We start from the raw sequence: 24,993 nt of genomic DNA, 5'->3' as shown, positions 1-24,993 counted from the left end.
CTTGAGTAAAATATAATTTATACTTAAACTAGGGCTTTGCCTCTAGGTACAGTACTTATAGACAGTAAGAAGTAAAGCCCAACTCTATGCTCACTTTGCTTTCTTGCCCCATGGGCTCTGAACTCTCATTCTCAATACAGACTAGTTGTAATAAAATTATTATTGAAAGTTTGAAGATAATTTTAAATAAAACTCTATTTCATGAACATTTTTAATTTCATTTTCACTTTGAATTCTGATACTAATCTTTGATCTATATCTCAATAGTGCTATGTATAACTGTCCATGACTAAACAATGGCCTATCTATATATATTCTAATAAGACGTTGGTAACAGTGTAGTAAAAACAACTTTTTATTACTCTTAGCATCTATGATCTTCCATTCTGTTTGTAATATTTCTTGTTTTTTCCTATCTTTTGAGTGAATGTTTTTGCTGGTGGTTTTGATATCAATGGACTTTTGTAAGATTTCAAACTAAAGGAAAGAATCCAAACTAAGATTTTGTTTCTTTCCTTTATTTTTATGCAAAGGCTTTAATAAAATTTGATCCTCGTGTCTAGTGAGGACTTCACAACGTAAACTAAGTTTGGGTGCATGAAATGCACCTCCACACTTATATTAATTGGAAAAATTAGTTTTTATTCCAAAACTTCACTTTCAGATTTTTTCCATCCAATTAAGCATATAATAATATTCAAATTCAAGAATAATTTAAAAAAATCCTTTTCAAATATAAAAATCCAATAACTCAGTTTTTAGTTTAGCAACGAATGATTGTGGGATTACATTCAATTATAATTATTAAATTCAAGAGATGGAGCCAAAATTAATTATTTTCAAATTGGTTAAATATAATTTTTCAAATATCCCATAGAAAACTGTTCCAATTCCATAGTTATGTGATTCATTTTGCTTGCTCATCCTACAATCTTTGCTCATTTGTTTCCAATGTAGACTATTTATAACAAAAATTTTATGTTTGATGATTCCAGGTGCTGCAGTTTTTCTTTCTTTGTGATATAAAAATGTAACGTGACTGTTTTAAGATAAATATTTTATATATATATATATACATACACACAGACTAGAAATTCTCCCATCAAGCATAAAGGAATATTTTTTATGAGAAAGTAGAGATTGAAGAATTGAGAAGAGCTCAAGTCTAGCTTGATGTTGTGATGCTTTTTCTGTAGCCCTTGTCAAAACCATTCTTACTCGATGTTGCTCAAGTTGGACTTCATGGCCTTCAGGGGCCTCCGTTGTTTTTATTCCTTTAGATTTAGAATTTATCTAACAATTTTTATTCTTATGCTTTTTCACTTCTTTAAAAAGTGACCCAATGCAGCTATCATTTTTAAAAATTAAATTTAATAAAGTTTAAAATACACCATTTGCCAAAATATTTAAAAATGCAACTTATGGGAAATTTCCCTCATCATGCATGAACGCCACATCGTCACAATGGAATTTTTTTTTTTTTAATGTATTATAGAAATGACACATTACAGCTATCATTTTTAGTTCAAATTTAATGAAGTAGATTTAAAATACATCATATGCCAAAATATTTAAAAATGCAAGTTAAGGGAAATTTCGCCTTTGAGAATGAATGTCACACAGTCACTGCAACATAATGCGATCATCAATCCGAAATCGATAAAACATTTATTCTGTAGCTAATATTTCCACAAAATAAGTAGCCTATATACTTTGTCAGAACATAAAATGAATATAACCAAAATTTCATCCAGATTGGACTGAGCAAATGACCCACCAGGAAATTCCTGATTTCCCATTGGGCCAGTCCACTACTGCATAAGCACTATAACTAATTACATACAATATTTTGTAGGCCAATATGTAATCTTGGAAGTTGTACCTCATTATCACCATTAATTCTTATGTTCATCTTACATTGAAAAGTCTCAAAATGAAGCAATTTTAAGTATCTGATATACTGAATTAATGTTTCAATTGAATAAAATATTTTATTCTTTACTATGAAATACAATTTTTTTTAAATATAACAACACAAGGTACAATAAAAATCATTTGATGAAAAGCAAAACAAACAAATTTTGAATTTTCATTTTATGTAATTAAAAAGAAATTACACAATTATTTAACTGAGTAATTAAAAGATAAGTATACATGTTAGATTAGAAAGGACAAAACATAAGATGACCAAGATAATGTCCACTTCCTCACAATAACTGTCCTGGTCTCCATTTCTCTATATCTAATCTCCTTTTCCATTCATTCCTCTCTTAACCTTGCACAGTTTTGAGACCTTCACTTCCATATTTGGCCTTTCCTGAAAACTCTTCAATCTGACAAAAAACAGCTTCATAACATCCAAGGCAAAAGAGGTGATCAAGAGCCTTTCTCCAGTGAGATTTGGATTTTCAGAAGCCTCATTGTAAGGCTAGTTGATCTATAACTTTTGAAGCACTATCTTTGTGGGATATACAGTCAAACCTGTTTTTATGCGGGGGATAGGGACCGCATAAAAGAAAACACATAAAAAAAATCGCGCAAAACTTCACGAGTGGCTATAAAAAATAGTTTTCGCAACACAATTAAAAAAATATTTTTTTTTATGCGGTGAATAGGAACCGCATAAAAAAAGTCTCACGTAGAAAATAACTCGAAACCGTACGAAATAACTAGGAATTGCTTTTTTAACTCCTTGGGCCTTTTTCTGCAACACCTAATGGGGAAAAAAATCCTCTAAGAATTTTAATTTTTATATTAATTAATTATTTCCACTTAAATACGAACCTAACATTAAAAAGTTAAAAATAATCGTTAAATAATGATTTTATTTGATAAATATAGTTGCAGGAAGTGTTATTTCATTTAACAAGGCGTGAAATTTCACACCTGCAGTCTAAAGCTGGAGGGGAGCTAACTTACCGCATCTGTTCAAATATAACATAATATTTATGATTTTTATGCTATTAAAATGAGAGGGGACCGAAAAAAACATATGAGAAAAAAATTTTACTGAATAAAAAATGAAAAAACCTGCTGATGTCATAGAAAACATCCAATAAAGTTTTAAAAAATTTTACAGGAGTCAATTATGTTCCAATTTGATTGAAATTTTCATATACCGCACAAAAAAAATCGCACAAATAAAAATCGCACATAAAAAGAGCGCATAAAAACAGGTTTGACTGTATCTAAGTAAACTTTATGAAGCCATCAATGTCAATACAAAAATACTTATATTGCTTACTCACAGCTGCCATAGGATCTTAGCAGTCTATGTGGTATTAATACATATGTAGAAGAGTATCAACCTTTTGGAATAGAAACAAATGTTCATTCCTTTTTTTTGGTTTTTTTTTTCTTTTCTGCCAGAACACAACTAACACAATATCTGGCAAAATTCGCTGGTTTTTCATGTTATACATCATGTTCTTTAGACTTTTCCAATTTCAAATAATACCTGAAGAAGATCTTAGAAGATTAGAATGTTTGTTTTATACAGAAATAAAGTTGCTGGACTAGATAAAGGTACTGTGGTTATATACTTATCATGTGACCTTGTGAAGATGAAGAGGAAATTTACACCTACTGGGAAATTTTTTGCTCCACAAATACCATAATTGCATACAGATCTACTGTTTTTTTGAGCATCAGAAATGAAGAAGAGCTGCTTGTTGGAGATCTACACTATCCTGTACAAGCTCACAGGCTGAACTGTCTATGCAAGTATATTGAGGTCATGCCTAGATGCCTGAACATAAGAATTAAGGAACATCAATATACAATTCTGAAGGGACTTTCCACAATAGCACTGGCTAGTTTTGCAACTGTAATGACATTCAAGTTGAATTTGATAATGCACATATCTCACACCACTCTGACAAGGCAGTCCACCTAAAGTATCTTGAACAAATTGAAATATTCAAAGGTCTCAAAAGGGTATAATAATTAATTATAAAGAGATGGACATTCTTTCGACTATGGCAAGAACTATATGACCTTGCATAAGTCTTCAGACTGATATACTATATAATAAATTAGATATACATAACAAATTAAAATACAAAAGGTGTTACATGTTGTAATATGTTCATCAAAACTCAATGTTAATGCCACACTGCATGTACACATTTCATGACAAGTTCTATTTTTAAATTTGTAATGGTGTTCCATTTTTGGAATACACATTTCTTTCTATCTGCATTCCCCTAACCTGATGACCATTTAAAATCTGTTTTGTTTAAATATATACATTATTTGCTGGTTTTTTAGTGTTTAGGTGTATTTATTAGTAAATTACACCAGTATTGTGGTAGACACTATCTTTAATAGTTGCTTGATTAAGCCTTTCTGCATCTTAGTGGTTGGCAATTGTCCTGACCAAATGTCTTCTATAATCATTACTGAAAAGCAACTAAATGCATTCATGTACTCATGAGAGCATGAGAAACAATAATGTTTTTGCTTTCAATTTTATACTTTTGGGATCTTTTTGCACAAACTTCTTATCTTCTGATCAACTTTTTATTTTCTAATAAATTTCAAATTTTCTTTTTAATTAATTTCTCCCATGTTGACATTCCACATAAAACAGTTTTATTCACTTTGTCATACTGAACACTATCTACAATGTATTGAATTCATATCTTCTCTTTAATGCTAGTTTAGCTTGCAATCTCCTGTATGGTATAAAAGTATGCTAATAAGCAATTTCACTTTGCCTCTTCACACACTTCATAAACTGTGTATTATTACAGAATTATTCACTTCTCATTTAAATTCACTTTGATGACATCTTTTTAAGAATTTTCTATAAGATAATTTTTTTCTCTTTGTGTTATGACTTTTTTTGCAGATCCTTGTAACGTTGATCTCCAATAGGTGAGTTTTGAAAACTGTTCCATCTACAAAATGCTGCCGAATCTTAAAAACCACAATCCATTTTTTTCATCCACCAAAAAATAAGCAATAGTCTTCCACATCCCTAACTGTAAAGTTACTGCCTTTGGGTAAACTATGCCCACAATGTGAATGCAATTTCTTTTGTTCTTTCATGTTCATAACTCAATTTTTCTAAGCTAGTATATTCTTTATGGACAACAGGAAACTCAACAGGAAACATTTCACTGAAGCAATTTCAAGGTTTGTTGAAAGTGAAGTCTATTTACCAAGTTTTGGTCAAGAAAAATTGTATTCTTTGATGATATACTTCTCTTGTTTTGATTCTTGTTCACCTTCACCCTCAGACTCCTTACATAAGTTTTGTTATATAGCTTTTAACTTCTATTTGTTATTTTCAACTTGTAAACTTGGTGCCTACTCATTTATTACATTCTTTCTAGCAGCTGCTGTCCTTGTTTGTCTTACATAACATCTTGACTGTTGACATTTGCTACAGTTTAACTATAAAATACTGCTGACCTTTGAACCCAATATCATCTTATCTCCATTTATTCTCTCTCTTTCAGTGTAAAGTTTACTCTGGTCTTCCATTTTGCTCTCACTCGAATACTTTCTATCCTTGTTTTTCAACATTGTGAGCACTTAATTGTCAGAAAATAGTCATTTGCTTCAACTAAATGTGACATACAGTCAACATCACAAACATCTAACTTTAGGGCAAACCTCAGACAAACTTGTTATTATGTATACCAACTTGTAAAAGACCTATGCATCTTTCTAGTGTCAGTTAATTATGTAAATTCTGAACTAACTTTAACATATCAGTCGTCTTTTGATCTTTTTTGGCTATTCTTAATCCTTTTGTATCAACTTTAACCCATTTGTTCCCACCTGTCTATTTGGAGGATGTTCAAAGTACCCAAGGTCAAATACATAAGTTTATCTGCTTCATTTAAAGAACTTATTAAAATTTCAGTTTTTGTTAAAAACATGTGGAAAAATTCAGAGATATATATTTTAATACAATAGAAATAATATATCAATAGTCAGATTTTTAAAAAATAATAACTGTAATAAGTAATTGTGGAAACAAAAAAATCTTTACATTTGATGCAAAAAAAAAACCACAGAATTATTTTTAATAATACATTTATTTTTGCTAAACTTGTAAGATAAGGAATTTTGTACTTTACATTTTGATATAACTATTATTGACATAACTCTTTATCTTCAGGGAAGAGCACACTAAGTTGAACTATTAAAAAATTTTTATTTTAAAAAGTGAAATGCCTTTTAAAGTACATGAATCTCTTATTTGTTTAGACTCATTATATTCTAGTTGATGGCATCTTAAACACAGACTGACTAATATATGTACTGACTGATTTTATTTCAACAAATAAGGTTTTTTTGTTACCCTTTAGTGTCCATAAATTTTGCTGCAGAACTCTTTTCAATTATAACTTTATAAAAGAACTTGTAAATTTTTGGTTGGTAAACCTCTTGTATGCTGGTAACCTCTGGTAAGCTTTGAAAAGTGGAGTAGAACTTCACCCACAAAAGTCACACCTTTTTTGTTGTCAAGGTCATAATGCAAAAATAAGCTATAAAATCATTATTTTTGCCATTTTTCAGCTTTAATTATTTGAAACAGAATAAGTATATTTAATTATTATACATAGAAAATTAATCAAATGTTTAGAAAATAATTTTTTTGGTGTTTTCAAATCTGAAACTTAAGCCCTGGTCACATTATGTGATTTCCAGCCACACAGGCGATTGCAACTGCAACAAGCGTGAATTGCACGCGTCTTCTCGTGGTCACACATTGTTCGTTGACATTGCAACTCGGAAACACATGACCCTGTAATAAACCAGTAAAATTACAATAGCTTGTTTTTGACTACTTCCGTGAGTTTACTGACATTTTACATTCTACTTCCTAGTATTTACAGAATTTTAGCCATTTTTCTTATTAAAATGGTAAGCAGTTCCTTTTCTGGAATGAATAAAATAAAAAAAGGCAATTATTTTGATATAGCTGGCGAGAATACACAAAAAGATAAAATCTTTGATAAAACGAAGAATTAAAATCCCACAGGTATTCGTGAGCCTGAATAAGCTCAATCAATCTCTATTCTGTAAAAGTATAAATCCTCTATCCGTCCGCCATGAGGACGAGCTATTTTCAATGTTGTCACCGTATGACATGGCACAAAGAGTTTGCTGATTGGATGTGCATTTGCAATCGGCGCAAGTAGAACAAACTTTTTGTTTCTAGTTGCGGTTGCAGTCGCACTGGTTTACGAGGGGGGATTACTAGTTAATGGAAACAGCCATTGCGGTTGCAGTCGCCCGCACGACTGGAAATTGCATAGTGTGACCAGGGCTTTAGTCATCAGTGTCAAATATTAAAAATTCATTATTTTTTTTTCCAGCTCTAATTTTGCTAATCATCAAATTTACACACTGTGCTAAAATGAATAAGCATATTTTCAGAATCACGAAGTGTAAAGTTTCCACAAAACTCAATAGTTTTTGTTGTTACCTAATAATCGAAAAATTTGCTTATAAACTTATACTCAATCTTAGCCCAATTTTAAATGAGATATCAAAATTTATAAACTAAACATGAATCATCTCCCATAAAACTAATCCCCCTCTCACTGTAAGGAGAGAAGCTATAAAGAGTGATAGAACAGCAATAACTTTTCACACTATGATGCTAGAGTCTTGCAGTTTGTTTTGTTTGAAAGGAAATAGATATATCTAGGTTATAAAACTTTTTAATTTTCTTTATTTTTACATTTATTTCAGAAATTTAAAATATTACTTTAAATTTAGCCATCAAAAGCTGTGACATGTTTGTGATATAAAAAACCATGTTGATTCTAGCCTGATTTTTAACGAGATATCATAATCTAAAAAATCATTAAAAAATAGAAAATCTCTCTGCATTACATTGCCTATGCAGTTCAATTCCTTTCTCCCAGGTAATTTTCTGAGCCCTGATGGTCCTCGAGGATCATCCACTCCACTATTTTTGTATTCCATCCATTCTTTACCCAAGCACTCAATGATGGACATAGTGTAAGCATATTGCAATTTCATCTTTCTAGGCCCCTTATAATTTTCTTTATATAAGATATAATTATTTAACACCTTCCTGCTAACAATATTAAAATCTACCTTTTTCCAATTTTTGACTGTGCACTTTTCATCCAGATAGCAGTATAACATCATGTCTGAGGTGTCAATGCCATCCATGAACTTGTAAGAAGTTACAATTTTCAGTTTTTCTGGACATTACCACATCTTTTTTGTACATCCTCTTCTTCAGCAGCAGCATGACTGGAAAAAAGAATTACAGGATTTTTTGGAGACTTTTTTTTTTGCAAAAAGCACAAGTGAGAAGTGGACCAGACCTACAATACTTAGTTTCTCCAACTGTAAATTTAGATCAGAACTGCTGGGGCAAAGCTTTCCTGCTTCTTCTAACAGTGCCAGTGATGAACGTTCTAAACTGGTAAAGATGGTGGATTAGTGGCACAGATATAAAACAAATTGACTACAAAGACATGGTAACCTTTATTCAAGTACCCAGCAATATCAAGTAGCTTTTTCACTACAGTAAAACCCAGTCCATTTTTTTGAATGTTTTGTTTATCTTCCTGAAATTTTGCTCCTCTATGTAAAAAAACTCATGCAGTACTTGGATAAAATCACAAAACATCCAAAGTTTTATTCCCCAATGGTGATGATGCTCGTTGGATTGTGTAAGACTGATTCTGCATTTTGTGCCTACCAGGCTTTCATCAATACTAATCTGCTGATGAGGTACACAATGGTGTCTAAAAACCCTGTTTGCATGGTCTACAAGTGGCTTGTATTTTGCACATGAATCATGGCCTGGTTCTGTGGAGCAAATGTTCATTATTTACGAGATGAAAAAAATGGGCAAAATGGTGTTTTGAAAACATCTCACCAAACCAAGGAGTGGCTTGAGAGGAGAGAGTACTCCAATAGGATGCTATTGTAGGCTTCCTGATAAGGCCCATATTTAGAATAAAAGCCAGAAATCCTTTCATTTCAGCACCTGTAAACTTCCAATTTTTCAAAGAAATTGGAAGTGAACCTGTTTTACTTGATATTATTTGCTGTGCATATATATTGGACTCTGTTGCCATCAAGGTCAAAAGAAAGTTTGTAAAAAATAGCTTGAAGCAAGCTATAGGAGGGAGATCAAGAGAAGGCATGTGTTTTGGTCCAGCTAGTTCCTGAAACTGGAACAGAATAGGAAGATGTTATTCAGGTGATAAAATTTCCCTATAATCCTCATCTTCCATGTCTGAATTTTCCCTATCTAAAAAGCATTGAACAATTGCAGATGTGACATTTGGCATATCCTCATCACTAGAAAAGGAATTGCTTTCCAGGATGTATTCATCTTTGCTGTCTATAGCATCTAAAAATAGAACTACATTCAAATCATCTAAATCATCTAACCTAAAACTAGGACCAGCCATCTGAGACTAATAATTAAAATGAAAAAAATGAAAAAAAATCACTACTTTCTAAAAATGTAAACACTAAAAAATTAACCAAAAAACTAATTAAAAAACTAAATAACTAAATAAATTATGAATCAACTAAATAACTAAACAACAACTAACAAAAGTTAACTACAAAATGAAAAAATATAAAATATTTCAAGATATAAAAAATACATATATAAGTAAAATAAATTACTATTCTACTGCAAAAATAATATCACAAACTAAAAATAAATATAAAATACGATACAAACTAATACTAAAGTTAATATGACAAAAATAAATGAATAAATATAATAAATAAAAATTAACAAACTAAAGAATAATATGCTATATAAAATAATTGAAGTAAACTAGTACATACAACCTCAAGAAACAAGGAAAACACTCCATGTAGGATGAGAAATGAGAAGAAAATGGTGATAATTTTCGAAAAATTCTTTGTCTCAAACTCAACAATGCCATGTAGTAAGATGTATGTTCATTAGACCTTCTAGAACCTTCCACCGGTTGACACATTCTTCTTAGAAATGTCACAATGGAAAAATTCTGAGAATTTCTAAAAGCTGATGTATTGGCACGTTGGACAACGTAGTAGTGAATCATCAAGCTGATACAATGGCAGGTTGGGCATTTACAGGTTAATCATTTATTGTGCAAAAAGATTTGCAACAATGCATAGTACTTTTTCTTGTTTCTGATTTGACATAATTTAGGTTAAATGTTTGCTTTTCAATTGTTTGTTGCATAAAAAATATAATGTTCTACTCGTATGTTTAGTCTCATGTTACTCTAATCAATAGTTCCTGAGATATTAGCCAAATGAATGATTTTGCTTATTTATTGGAGATGAGTATAAACAGGATTAATATCTAAATTATGATTGTTATATGTAAAATATATAAGTAATCAAACTGCATTAAAGTTTTCATTAAATTACTTTATTCTCAATAAAAACAAACACACATTTTAAAGTGACTATATCTTGTAATTAATTAAATAATAATCAATCACTAAATCTATTGATTTCAATTTCAGAAAATGCTGGTTGGTTTGATAGAACAAGTCAATGCAACATAAGGGTAATCAGTCAAGGGGGAATTTCTCAAGGATTGTTCTATGGGAAAATGGTCATAATTAGATGTTAGACAAATGAAGAATACCCAGAAAATGTCACATTCAGAACATTGGTCAGATACTCACCGGCAGCCCAATCACCAATGTTTAGTAGTATTGTCCACTTTGCCACTGTGCTAGACAATTTCAGAAAAGAATTCTTTAATAATAAATGAATAAAAGCATCAATATTCTAAAAATTCTCAAATTTTGGATATATCTTAATAATTCACTCTCACTTTTGATGAAGTATGAAGTGGTGAACTGACCACTGGAAAATCAAGAATTTCCCAGTTGGCCATTTACTTGATGGCATTCCCACAATACAAACCCATATATTTGGTATATATTACTGGATCTACATTTTGTATAATTTCTGGGCTAAAATTTGTTGCCAATCTAACAATGTGACCACGTACAGTGAAACTTTGCTTAACGAGCATAATTCGTTCCAGAGTTTCTCTTAATGCGAAACAATTTTTCCCATAGAAATTAATGTAAAATACGATAATACGTTCCACGCCAAAAAATACTCAAATGTTTTATGTATAATGTTTATTCAAAAAAAAATTGTACAATATACACTGTTAAGGAGTGTGAATCATCATCATCATCTTTTCTTCTAGCAAGAATGAACCATCCTGGAATGAGAATTCGATTTGCAGAAACAAACAAACAAAAAAAAACATCACAGCTAATATGTTTGATAAACACTCCAAATGATATGCCAAATTATTGGGTTATGTAAAGGCTATAATTAAATATTAGAAATTAATTAATTTGACTGGAGGTAGGCAGTAATGTTTCCATCTCATATTAAATTTAATAATTATAAATAGTTCATTTTTAATTCAAACATTTCTAAAATTTAATTTGGAATCGGTCATTAAATTTAATGACCCAAGAATTTGGCATATCATTTGGCATGTTTATTATATAATGGGCTATGATTGTTGATGTTTATAAGTAATATGTGTGAACACGAGTTTGGAAAAATATGTGATCACAAGCAACATAAGATGCTAGCGGAACGAGTGCTAAACACACACTGGTGGAGCAGGCCGCATGCGCACAATTTGGAACTTCCCCTCTCCTCATCACTCGTTATGCGAAACATCGCTTGTTAAGCGAGGCAAATTTTTACAATTTGTTTTGCTCGTTATGAAAAATACTCGTTGTGCAAGGTGCTCATTAAGCAAGGTTCCACCGTACTCTTTTACTTTTAAATATACAGCTATTTATGAATCAGAGTATCTATAATTTTTAAATTTGTTTATTAAAAATTAAAATTATTATTTCTATGGATTCACAGAATTTACATCCCACAGAGATCAGTTTTTAGTTTTTATTTTTTTCTTGGTTTTTGGCCAAAAGCTGTTTAATCTGTATAGATAGCAAAATATGTTAATTGATCTATATGAAGGATAATTTGTCTACATCCCTTATATCACATTAAACAAATGTTTTTAATATCAACGAACATTTCTGATTACATGAACCATCAGCAAGCAATTAAAATTTGTGTTCATGGTAATTAAGAGTTTTGCAAGGTGAGACACTACGATCATTGTTGCCAACTATCAACATTTAGCACTGACCAGCAGCATTTTGTTTGCTTTGTCAGTGGACAGACTTCTTTTCCCTTTTGTAGCATTTTTAAAGAATTTGATATTATCACAAACACTTCATTTAATAAGTATAATACCAATATATACACTGAAAACAATGTATGTATTTTATTATGAATTATTGGAAGTGAACCAGAACAATGTTCTCAGATTCCTTCAATTGGAAAAAACCAAGATTGATCTTTTTATATATGTATGTTGATATATGTATGAAAATTTTAGCTCAAATGTAATAATTTTAAATGGCAGATAAGATAAATTGCAATCTTCAAGTCTGCTATCGTGTTCGTCTATTAAATCAATTATGGCTGACTCATCAGCAGAAGGAAATAAGTTACTTTTACAGTTATACCAAATTATTGAGCAATGCTACAGTTTCTCGACCATAAAAGAGGAAACATCTGATTCATCACTTAAGAATATACTGTATGTTATGAACTTTCTCAAGAAAAAAAACCAGATGGTTCTTTGAGATTTGTGGGATTTTACTAAGATTTTTAATCTTAGTAAGGATGATGGTTTTGCCACACAGCATTGAAGAGCCCCCCTACACTCCTACACTGCTGTGTGCAAAAGGAAACGATATTCAGTATAGTAAGAAAAAGACATAGAAAATAAATCACAACTACAAAAATTATTGTCCTTAATAATTGCAGCAAAAGTCAATAAACTGACTGATAGTAACTTCTTTTGTCCCATAACAAAATAAATTATTAACAAAGCAAAACATTGCACAAAGACATAACAGGAGGCATTCATCATTCAATATCAAGATTCATGACATCATAAATATAGGTGTAGATTTATGATGTGTCTCATAAAATATTTGACCATTTTTAAATTGTGAAGTTAAAGAGTATAAAGCTATTGCCATCCTCTTGACAGTGTTTATGGCAATAGCTTTACATGATTTCATATGCAGAGATAAAATTAAATTTTGATTATTAAAAGTATTTAATTTAAGTATTGTGCAATATCAATGTTAATAAAGAATTTTTTTGCTTTTTATGTTGCCAGCATTTTTATTCAAACATCGGAGTTTCTCTACCAACATCCTAGCTATTCCCCATTCTAAAAGTTGGCAAATATGCATGATGTTACCTAGATCTCTGTTCCTTGATCATCTTAAACATAAATGTAATTTAAAGTCTTCATTTTACTTGTCCTTCTGGAAATGCACAAAAACAAAAGAGCATGATACAATTTTCTGTAAAATGAAGCATCCATATGGTTATTTAGAACATACTAAAACTGAAAAACACATTTATGGATGTCCTGATATCACAAAAATATTAACTGGTATTGGTAGTGATCTTAAAGTATCAATACCAGCCAGTATCAGCATTGAGTATCAAACTGGAAATCTTTTTAGCTGTTGCTGTTCAGTCTGTGGCTTGATTTTGAAACATTTTGTCTAATTGAAACTTTTAATTTTAACAAAATTAAGTAGAATAAAGCATGTTGTTTATTTATTAAAACTGATTTCTAATATAAATGAAATGTTACCAATACTGTCATTCGATTTGAGATTTTAATATATTTTCAAGTTTTTCAAATAATTGGCAAATTATTTTAAAATAGTAATTTGAACTTTAAATTTTATTTATATACAGTATGCTTAATGTAATAAATTTATTGATTTTTGGTCATTAATATTTATTATATAAATTTACTTAACCAAAAATAGTGTAGAATTTGGTTTTAGTTAAAACTGACTTTAAAACCCAAATTCAGTTTTGGATTCAGCTGCAAAATCCAATTTTGGTTGGATCTTACCCATCTGTGAAAAATTTAACAATACCAGATCCTATATTAGAGGAAAGTACCAACACTATCAAAAGTATTGAAACTGATTTAATTTCAAAGAAAAGTATCTATATGGTATTGGTAGCAGTATTATCTGGATTTCCCTACAACTTCCTGACAAGACAGAAGTTATATTGTTAGACTTTAGAAATATTTATTGAAGGAAATTTAGGGTTTCATTATACTTATAGTAACCACTGAAAACTAGATTAATATTAATATCAAAAACACTCATCAAACCATAAAATCCAGCAGTATTTAATAAAAATGAACATTTTTCCATTAAAGGTTTCATTATAATTTTTGTTAATTGTAAAAATATGGAATCCTCACAGATCTTATTGGAGGCTTCTGAATAAGGGTTTTATAGCAAAACACTCATTAATCTCCTCAATGAAAAGATGATCCCTGAAGAGTTTCATTGAATTTGCTCAAACTGTGTTGAAATGTATAAAAAATTAACAAACTTTCTTCTTTATATATTAGACTAGTCCTCAAAATTCACTTTATACCAAAGGAGAGAACAAGAAGTTATATTCTATTAGTAGTATAATTACTGAGTCACAATGTCCTAAACATCAATGAGACTGACTAACTGCTGACGAAAACAATTTTGAAAAGTTTTTCTTTGCACATACTATAAATACATAAAAATAATATTATAATAATAGAAACTGAGTATAATGCTTCAAACCCAACATAATAATAATAAGTTAAATAAACTTGAAAAAAATTAATCAGAAAAATTTTTTTAGCATGGCTAGTGTAATGTATTTAATTTGTTGTGACAATTAAAAATGGATTTTATCTGAGAAAGCAGATGGGGTCATGGTTTTCATTAAACCAATTTTTAATGCAAGACTGATCACTCAAAAGACAATTCTTACATTTTTATCCAGTGGTCAGTCTTGTGTTAAAACTCAGTTTAATAAGAACCATGATTCCATCCATTTCTCTCATAAAATTAATTTTTAATCATCACAACAAAGTTGTTAATACTGATTCAGCCAATATACAGTAGTACATGGCCAAGATATTTCAAGTTTGTGATATATATTAAATACATTTAATGTTTGAAGAAATGGGGTCAAGCGGTTTAAATTAGCTGTATGGCTTGTTTGGTTCTTTGGCATCATTATACACTTAAGAGTAAGTGGTAAATGAAATAATTGTTATTAGCATCACCATTACTGATTTTATTAAAAAAGTTGTATATAGACTTTATTAGTATCTAACAACACAGGCTTGAGAATTAATCACTTATATTTCATTCACTGTAGAAGACATATGTGCTAAAATCAACAATGTTTCTGAACAGTTAGCTGAGGATCATTATATAAAAAAGAAAGGAATGATAGAAACTAAATCTGCTTTCAAGACAAGTTTAAGAAGGAGTATCCATTTTAAATTGATTTTAAAATACAGGTAACCTGTGACCTATTCACAGGAAATTACAATACTTTTTAATTAAAAAACAAGCTTCTTTTACAAAATAAATTTCATACATATTACAAAATTAAAACTACAGTTATGATAAATTTTAAATTGAAAGACAAAATTTCTTACCATTCGTCCAGGTCCTAAACCTTTTATCACCACCCTGACGTTTTTGCAGTCATTCTCTAATGCTTTCTAAAAATAAATGAAGTGAATTAAAATGCTAAAAATTTTCAAATAATTTATTCTCAGTTATTAATTATAAAGATAAAAGAAACTTTATTTTATAAATAAACACCATCTAATGTAAATTTTTTGTCTATAAACTACACACAACAAAAAATAATAAATAAAATAGCATTTGACATATCTATATATATATATATATATATATATATAAGTTCAATTATATACTTGAAATTTATTATATATTCCATTTGGAAATAAATCCTGTTTTTCTGATATAATCTTAAATTGTAAACTACATGTCAGTCATTATTTTATTACAAAAAATCAGTCTCAATTATTTTAACTGTAGATTCTTATACTTCTAAGTACTGTACAAGAATTTATTCTAAATTTCATTACTAATTTTAAAGTACATAAATATTTGATGATTGTTACATCTTAATGCAATCAAAAAACTCCCATATTTATATACTGTAGTGATAAAAATTCCAAAGTAGTCATTTTTATAAATTGATTGTTGCATCCTAGCAATAGTAAATTATGTACAGTACAGTACCTACAGTACATTTACAGTTATCTGCATCACAGGAAATGAATGATATTCATAATGACAATAAATAGAAATATTTGAAATATTGAAAATATGGATTACAAAGACTTATGAAAAATTATTAAAAGTTGCTGTGAGAAATATCATGCATTATTATACTAATTTTCCTTTTCTGATACAAATTACTATACTTTTCTCTATATCAATCATCTATACCAGAGATGATCAACCGGTTGATCAGTGTATAATTTTTGGTCAATTGCAGAAAGTATAGCCATGTTAAAATTCAAAAAATATGAAATAATTTTGTTAGAAAGTATTAAATCCACATTTTTTACAGAGAAATTTTTTAACTATTTGCTGAGTTGTAACAGTCCATAAAAACACATGATGGATACAAAGAATTATTGTGTGTGTTGAAGGCTGTTGCTAGGTTATGTTATTTTTGTCATTATTTTTTGTTGCACTTTAAGCAATTTCAGTTAAGTGTGAAATGAATGAGCCAAAGAAAACCAAAATTTATTATTTGTAAAACAAAAATAAAAATTTTTTTAATGATAGAAAGTAAATGGTGTCATTTAATTTATGTTTAGTGTATTTACTGAAAGGAAATAATCTGGAATGTCAATTACTGTGCAATAAATAAATATAAGTATATTTTGCAGCATAATTTTACTAGGGTAGCTTAATAAGCTATTATGGAAGAACAGAAATGTGAAGCAGATCATTGGTGCTTTTAACTCATGAAAGTTGGTCATACCCTACTGTAAGTTGGCCAAGCCTGATCTAAATGAACTATATCATTTATATGATTTCTTCAGATGATGATGAAATCAATGAGAATGTTGAAAACATTAATTCTGAATAAAAATTCTCATGCTAATTAACAAAAGAAAAAACTATAATGGTAAAGTAAAAAAAATTAAAAGTATTTTCTCTCATTATTTGAAAATTGGAAGAGGGAACAACTCATTAAAGTCATAGTAGGACAGAGAAATCACTGAGATCGACATTAAATATGCATTTTTATTGCAAGTACTTTCAACGAACCTATAGACGTCGTCATCCGGCAAATACGAAAATTTAATAAGAACAAACAGAAATATTCCGAAGAAGAAACAGAATGCAAACAATTCAAATTAAAACTTTCGACAACACCATTGAAAACAAACAACAAATATTCAAATGATAGTGCTCATAAGAAGAGCGCAAGATCTCGTCCCATTTTTTAAAATGAAAATTCCCATTTTTTTTAGTTGTTTTTTTTTCTCTCTCTCTCTGTGAAGTCTGTAACTGCTTTATGATCTGTGTAAATAACATCAATAAAGATTTTTTGAAGACATTGCTGGTATGTGTTTGTCATCTTGTCCTGCACTGTGAGAGGTTGATTTACTTTTTGAAAAACTGAAATTAGAGTTAGTGATAAAAGATCTTAACCCTAACATTGATTATGAGACTGAGATCACTGATAAGGATTTATCAGCAATAAGAGAGAAATTGAGCACAGAACATTCAATTTCCTGCTTGAAATCCACTACTTGCAGCTGTATTTGAGTTACGTTGATGATATCCTTATAGCATGGGAAGATACAGATGAGACATTTTTTACCTTTATACAGCAACTTTCAAGTATATATCCTTCCATCAACTTTACTTGGGAGAAAGAAAATGCAGCAGCAATAGCATTCTTAGATTTGTACATATGCAAATCTCCTGAAGGACAACAGTTCTTGGTTCAACTACAAATCTAATATGGCACCATATACTATCCCAGCAGAGTCTTTACAGCCTTCATGATATGTTTATGCCGCCATTGCCGCCCTCATCAGAAGAGCCTTCTTACTATCATCACCACAAACACAGGTACATATTGAATTAGACAATATTAGTTTGGTGGTATGCACTGCTGGTTTTTCGCATGATAAATTCATGCATGTACTTACTATGGTAAAAAAAATCCCTATATTGAAGCACCATGCTATGCAATAAGAAAAAAATTTCCGTGGTCCAAGCATTATTGCCATACCTTGGCCCCCTTTCTATATGCATTTGCCATATTTTTAAGCAGCATAACCTTGTCCTGCCACTATCCCCACGTCCAAAAAAGTCTGTCTCATTTGCAATGATCAGGACAAGTTCTCTACTTTTGAGAAGTCGGGAGTCTATGCTGTACCACTGGAGAATCTTGCAATGGGAGTAAACACAAAGTACATTGGGGCCATAACAAGAATGCTAGCTAGCTGCCTTGCGGAACACCAAAAGGATATTGTGAAGGGACAACTTACAGAACTTACAAAAAAGGTTCTTGAGCAGGTTACAAGGTTACAACCCATTATGGTCACAAACAAATATGCTCAAGAACTGCAAAAATTGAAAACTTGTTTTTATATGGGAGTCCCTTCTTACTACAACCTTAGATGCATGCAACACTCCTACCCTCGACTTGCTCAGTATATGGGTCACACTGTATAAGTGGTTAAACAACTATCATTGTCATCTGTTACACTCGTAACGTGTGCCTAGATCCACACATGCACCATTTGTATATTACATAACTTACCACTTGTTCAATTTTGAACACATTTGAATATTTGTTGCTTGTTCTTAACGGTGTTGTCAAAAGTTTTAATTTGAATTATTTACATTGTGTTTCTTTGTTAAAATATTTGTTTGTTCTTATTAAATTTCTGTATTTGCCTGATGATGATGACTATAGGTTCGTCGAAAGTACTTGCGATAAAAACACATATTTAATGTCAATCTCAGTGATTTCTCCGTCCCACTATACAGTATTTGGCATGAATATCAACCCATTGAATCTCATTAAAGTCTTTCTGTTGTATGGTATGTGAACAATTTCAGATTCATATTAAAATTTCTACTTGAAAGATGAGTAAATAAGTAATTTTCCTAATACAAAAAGAAAGAAATGTAATTATAATACAGTAGTGAACCGAAAATTGGAATCAATTGGGGACTGGGGTTGCTCAGATTAGGGATTTGTTCCGATTACGGATTATGTACGAAAAAATATATTAACCTGTCCGATGTTCAAATTTTTCTCCGTTACGTGTTGCTTCGTGTTGAATTTTTCTCCATTGCATGTCGCTTCGTGTTGAATTTTCGTTGATTTTAAGCCTAACAAAAATTTTTATAATAATAATCGAGGCTATCGTATCGTTAAAAATTATTTCTGCATTTTGTACAAACAAAATAAATATATTGAAGAATATAAAAAACATGAAAATTATACTTTAGAAGTAAATTTAGTATCAAAAACGTTCAATTCAGCACGACACAGTCCGACTGAAAATCGTGCTGATTACCGGGGTTCCGATTTACGAGTCTCTACTGTAATTCTAATTGCAAAAATCTGTTGGATATGAAAAGTTTCATCATCTGGAATAGAGATTAAATGATCTCTAAAAAAATTTGCATTTGTAAATATTAGATGACTCTCTCTTGTTAATCTTAGATCCTCCTGTGCCAAGTGGCATGCTGAGCAACCAGCTGTCTCCAGCAAACATGGTCAGCTGCATTGATTTAAACATCATCTTACAGAGTGCTAAACCTTCTTTAGATATTTGAATGTAGAATGCCATGTTAATAGTCTGCTTTGTTTTCTTTTTCCAGTTTGTGATACCCATTGCAAGGCTATTTTTGATAAGTGTTCCTGTAGCAGATTAAGTCCATACCCTGCAAACACATTCTACACTCTGTAACAATGTCCTGTAGGCAACTTCTGAACTTCCTCATTTGTAATACAGTCACAATATAATAACTGTAATAATTTTAAATATCCTTTGAAGGCAACACTGATGGAACACATGTTCAAGGCTTATGATCATACACTGCATCTTTGGGCACGTTTCTGATGTCAATGCAATATCATCAACAAAGTCGAGATCAGTGAGTTACATCTGGCCTCTTCATGGAATTCCTGCATCAAGAGTGGATATTGCTTCCTTCATTACAAAATCTATGACCAAGAAGAACAGGAACAATGAAAAAGTGCAACCTAGTCTAACACCTGCTTCAATTTTGAAGGAATCAGTGTATCCATCCTATGTCTTTATACAGCAGATGAACTCCAGATATAAGTTCTTAAAAATTATTAAATATATAGTTGTGCTGTAATATCTAACATAATCCACAACAATTCATGATGGACACTGTCAAAGGCTTTTTAAAAGTCTTTACCGTGCTAAAAATGTAATATTACGTTTTCCATATTCCTTCGCAAAAAATGAAAAACGTAATATTATGTTTCTCAATATAGCCTGTGATTTCTAGCTTGAAAACATAACAATATGTTTTCAGCAATGAAAATGCAATTTTTTTGTGTATTTTAGTGTGTCTGTTAATAAATAGTGGGCACTATTTATTCAGAAATTTGAAATCTAAGCGATTGTGTGTAATCACCATCATCGTCTCATTCAGAATTTCGTTGCCATATTTTGCAAGCGAATATTGGGTTGTTTTATTTTTTATATATCAGTTAAGTTTAGATATGATGCTTTAACATACTAACTAATAATTGTTCGAATTCATTAATAAAAAATCTACAAATATAGTGCCAATTATATTGATTTATCTGACGAAAACGTCGCTATTATGATTTAGGCCTAACTGAGATCGAAAAAATACAAATAAGCCATTAACTTCGTTATTATTTTAAACCTGTATAGTTTATACAATATTACATAACTTATACACTTTTTAGATATTATCAATACAAAAGTCAAATTCCTATATTCCTGATAGTGCTAATGCCATCTTATGTACATTTGCTGAACCGATTCAATTATGAAAAACAGCTACAGTCAGAAAAACGTCTAATAATAATATTGATACAGTACATCATTATTATGAATAAATTCATCGATGTACTATATATTTCATACATAAAAATACAAATTTTAAAGCTATATTGCAGTTTTTAATTCTTTTTCATTGTATCTTTATTAGTGATATAACGAATAGTATATTCTGCCTCAGCTGAATACCAAATATTTGGCCAGGAGCGTGGCCGAATAGCCGAATATTTGGCCAAACTATTCGGCTTGATTAATGCACGTACGAAAATTGGCACGCAAACCGCACTATGGCAAGGATCGCGCACCCTGCTCTCTATTGGCCCGCTGTCACTACGAGTTTTTCTTCCAGTAGGTCTAAATTATTTAAATTAATTAATTAAATTATAATTATTAAAGTTAATATGAGATGGAGCCTAATGTCTACCTCTAGTGCCAAATTGGTTTATAATTTATGTAATAGTCATAAATAGCTCGATATGATTCGGCAGTTGTTGGTATTTAGATGTAAGTTATAAGTTATTTTATTTGCAATCAATCTTTTTAACTCTTTAATTAAGCACTAAAATTTTGTTTTTACTACATATTTGTAGACTGAATAGTACCCTAAGGATATACTTTAGTGGGGACATTTATAGTCTAGTTTCTCCCCACTTGTGGAACAGTTCAAATATATTATTGGGGGGTTTCTATTTGTGAAGTTTTGTGATATTTTGTTGCTATTGTTTTTGTCAATATTTTTAAAATTAACATGATTTCAAATGTTATCTTTTGCATATAATGAGAAATGCTCATTCTTTGCTTTATATATAAAATAAATTATATATTTATTATATTTATATATCTTCTAGAAATAGATATCATATTTAATGAAATAATTATTTAAGTTTCAATAAAACGTTTCATAAATCATTTTAAAATATCATAAAAAATATTAAAATATGTGCAAATACGAATATAACATAATTAACTAAACAATAACATTAATGCCCAATACATTCTAACCTATACGGCATCAATGCCGTAAGATATCGGGCTAGATAAAGGCTATGTTATTATTTAATTACAAAATAATTTAATACTAGAGTTAGATGCTATTTCTTATTAACTTTAATAATTATAGTTTAATGTTCAGCATTAATAACAGTTACCAAAATGATTAATTTACTGTGTTTTTGTTATTTCTTACTCCTGTTTTTAGGAAGTATTCGGCCTATTCGGTATTCAGCCGAATAGGCCGAATACTGGGTAGTAACCGAATATTCGTTACATCACTAATCTTTATCTCTAAAACAAGTCCAAATAACATTATAGCATACTACATAAAAATAAAGTCCACACACATCAAAATTGAGTATTGTACAGATAAATGTTTCCAATATCAGAAATTGTTTTTACTTTTTTACTTAGCTTTAGTCAATCATTTTTATTTTCAGTAGAAAATACTGTAAAATTGCTTAAATCAGTCAGCACACAGGTAAGGAATTAGGTCAACTGGACCAGCACGGTAAGTGTTAATTATCAGCAGTTTCTGTAACTCCAAACATTGCTCTGTGATATTCCAAAGAACATAGATCTCTTCACAGTATGACTGTCCCTGTCTGAACGCAGCCTGCTCTTCCCTCAGGATCAGTCCAACTACTCCCCTTAACTGCTGTAAGAGAACTAAACAGAAGACCTTTCTCAAAACTGAAAGAAGTGCAATGTCTCTCCAGCTGTTACAATAAGTAAAGTATCCTTTGTTAGGAAGACCTCTTTGCCATTCTCTTCCTCCAGCAGCTGTTCAGAATATTTGTGAGAGCCTGTATGATGCAATCTCCTCCATACTTCAGGAGCACCACTAAGATCTCATCTAAGCTTCTGCTTTATTGTTCTTCAAGGATCTAATTGCCTTTGCAATTTCATCTATTGTGATCTCACCCATTTCCATTTCAAGGTCTTCTGATGGTGTTAAATGTAAGGAACTGAGTTCGAGTGTTATTTTTATTTTATTATTATTTTTTTGTTTTATTATATTTTGTTTGGGGCTTTTGCTTATTTAGGATGAAGGTTCCCCACCACTCTCTTGTTAGTAACGAAAAAAGAAGATAAAACCAACTCACAGAGAAACAAGCGCCATAGGAAAAATATCGCGTACTTGCGCTGCCCAGCGGAAGTAAACAGTCCGAAAAAAAAAAAAAATGGAGGGGGGGAGTCCCCACACTCACTAGTAAGGAAATACTTACTAAACCGTCTTAACATCCCAGAAAATTATGATAAATACTTTGTAAACGGTTTATAAGCTTTTAAAGCTCGGAAAATTAAAGCTGCCAGGAAAAAAATTAATGTTAACAAATTAAGTATGTAAATAAGGGGAGTAACCCAGCTGAAGTGTGACGTCACCTCACAGTATAAAACCCGTACGTTAACCAAAGAAGGGGGAGGTGAATTCCAAATAGAGGTGAATTTCCAGTGGGAGGTGAATTCCAAATCGAGGTGAATTCAAAAGTGAGGTGATATTCTGATAGAAGTCCAGATTGATAATTGGACAATCCAAGGTGTTAAAGAGGAGTTCGATTTGACGATATCGAAAGGATTGAGGAAATAGGTTCTTCGTATAGTGAGGTGACGGATAGACGTGTAATTAGTAAGAGATTTTGTTCATAGTTTCTAAGTATTTGATTTGTCGAATTTTCAAAGGGGAATTAATATTAAGTTAAGCTAAGTAGCTGAGTTTATTGTCGGGTTGACTTGTTGAATTTTGTTAATAAATTTTGTTTGGATTATTGACATTTGTACGTAGTACATTCTAGTTACTAATTAAATATATTTGAACTTTTTGATTTGACTTGATATTTATCGTTATTATTACTAAATTTTTCGGTGCATGCTTAAAAGCCCAGGCCTGGCAAACTAATCTCGAATCCATGTAAAGTACCCGTTAGGTTAACGGAAGTTTTACCGACTGCATTTAGTGTCGGTTTCCTAAGATACTAAAAATAGTACTTTACATAAAGTCAAGTGGAGAGGCAGATGGTTGCTTTAACATTTCTTTAAAATGTTATATCTAGCATGCACTTTGTTGTTCTTTACTGAGCATGATTTTACTGGTTTTATCCTTTATAGAAACATTAGAATAACTTCTTACCTCAGTTAATTCACAGATGATATACAATATAGGGACTTAGAATCATTCTTATCCACTGTCTCCTGTGTCTCAATGCTTTTGCATTCAATCCAGGCGTGTTTATCAGCATGACAGCTCCTCTTTACTTGTTTATCTAATGCGCAATATTGTGTTGCAGCTTCATTGTTTGCTTGTGGTGATTTGACTTGATCTCTTATTTGTTTTATATTCTTTTGTGTTTATTGTCATGACTAGGTACATAGACAGACATTATATTCTTTTGTTCATATATTAACTTCCAAGTTCCATCCTGTACCTAGCACTACCTGTTAGTATCTCTTCTCCTTTATAACACTTTTCAGCACTAACCTTTACTACTTGCTAAAATCAATTCAATTAACCTTTAATATCTGTGGAATTGCACTGGAACAGGATAAAATGATTTCTAAGTTCAAACTGGAACTTGTGAGCAGTAGATCAATTATGCAATTTCTCACTTGCATAGGGGGTACTGAGGATTACGCTGATTTTCTTTTTAAATCAGAGGTTTAGGAAGGTCCAAACAAAATTGATCAGACCCAACATCAGCTCCTCAATATGCTCACAAATCTTGAAATGATACCACCATTGGCTATTGATGCAGGTACTGTATAATCAATTTTGTTGTTTGTATTGTCATCAATTGAATACCAAGTTTACTTATGTATACATTTATGTGCAAAATATGTCTTTCCAATATGTTGTCATATTCCAATTAGTTGCAGGATGTACTAAATGAGACTAGTCATTACATGAAGGCTCTGCTATATGAACAAATAATAATGGGAAATGTCTATTGCTGTTCTGCAGCATAAACAATTTGTGTACTGGAGAGCAAAATATGTCTTTCCAATAC

At 30.7% G+C, this 24,993-nt stretch overlaps 1 protein-coding gene across 1 annotated transcript in view; it reads right to left on the bottom strand.

The window, feature by feature from the left end:
- The window catches only part of mRpS11 (mitochondrial ribosomal protein S11), a 53,881-nt gene that overhangs the window by 5,467 nt on the left and 23,421 nt on the right, over positions 1 to 24,993 (bottom strand). Inside the window, exon 5 of the mRNA XM_067263349.1 lies at positions 15,569 to 15,634. Coding sequence (XP_067119450.1) covers positions 15,569 to 15,634 — 66 coding nt within the window. The remainder of the gene's footprint in view (positions 1 to 15,568; positions 15,635 to 24,993) is intronic.

Source organism: Centruroides vittatus, unplaced genomic scaffold, assembly GCF_030686945.1.
Source record: "Centruroides vittatus isolate TY-2023 unplaced genomic scaffold, ASM3068694v2 contig_1773, whole genome shotgun sequence".
NCBI lineage: Eukaryota > Metazoa > Arthropoda > Arachnida > Scorpiones > Buthidae > Centruroides > Centruroides vittatus.
The sequence above is the reverse complement of the archived record's forward strand: the minus strand, read 5'-3'. Positions and strand labels throughout refer to the sequence as shown.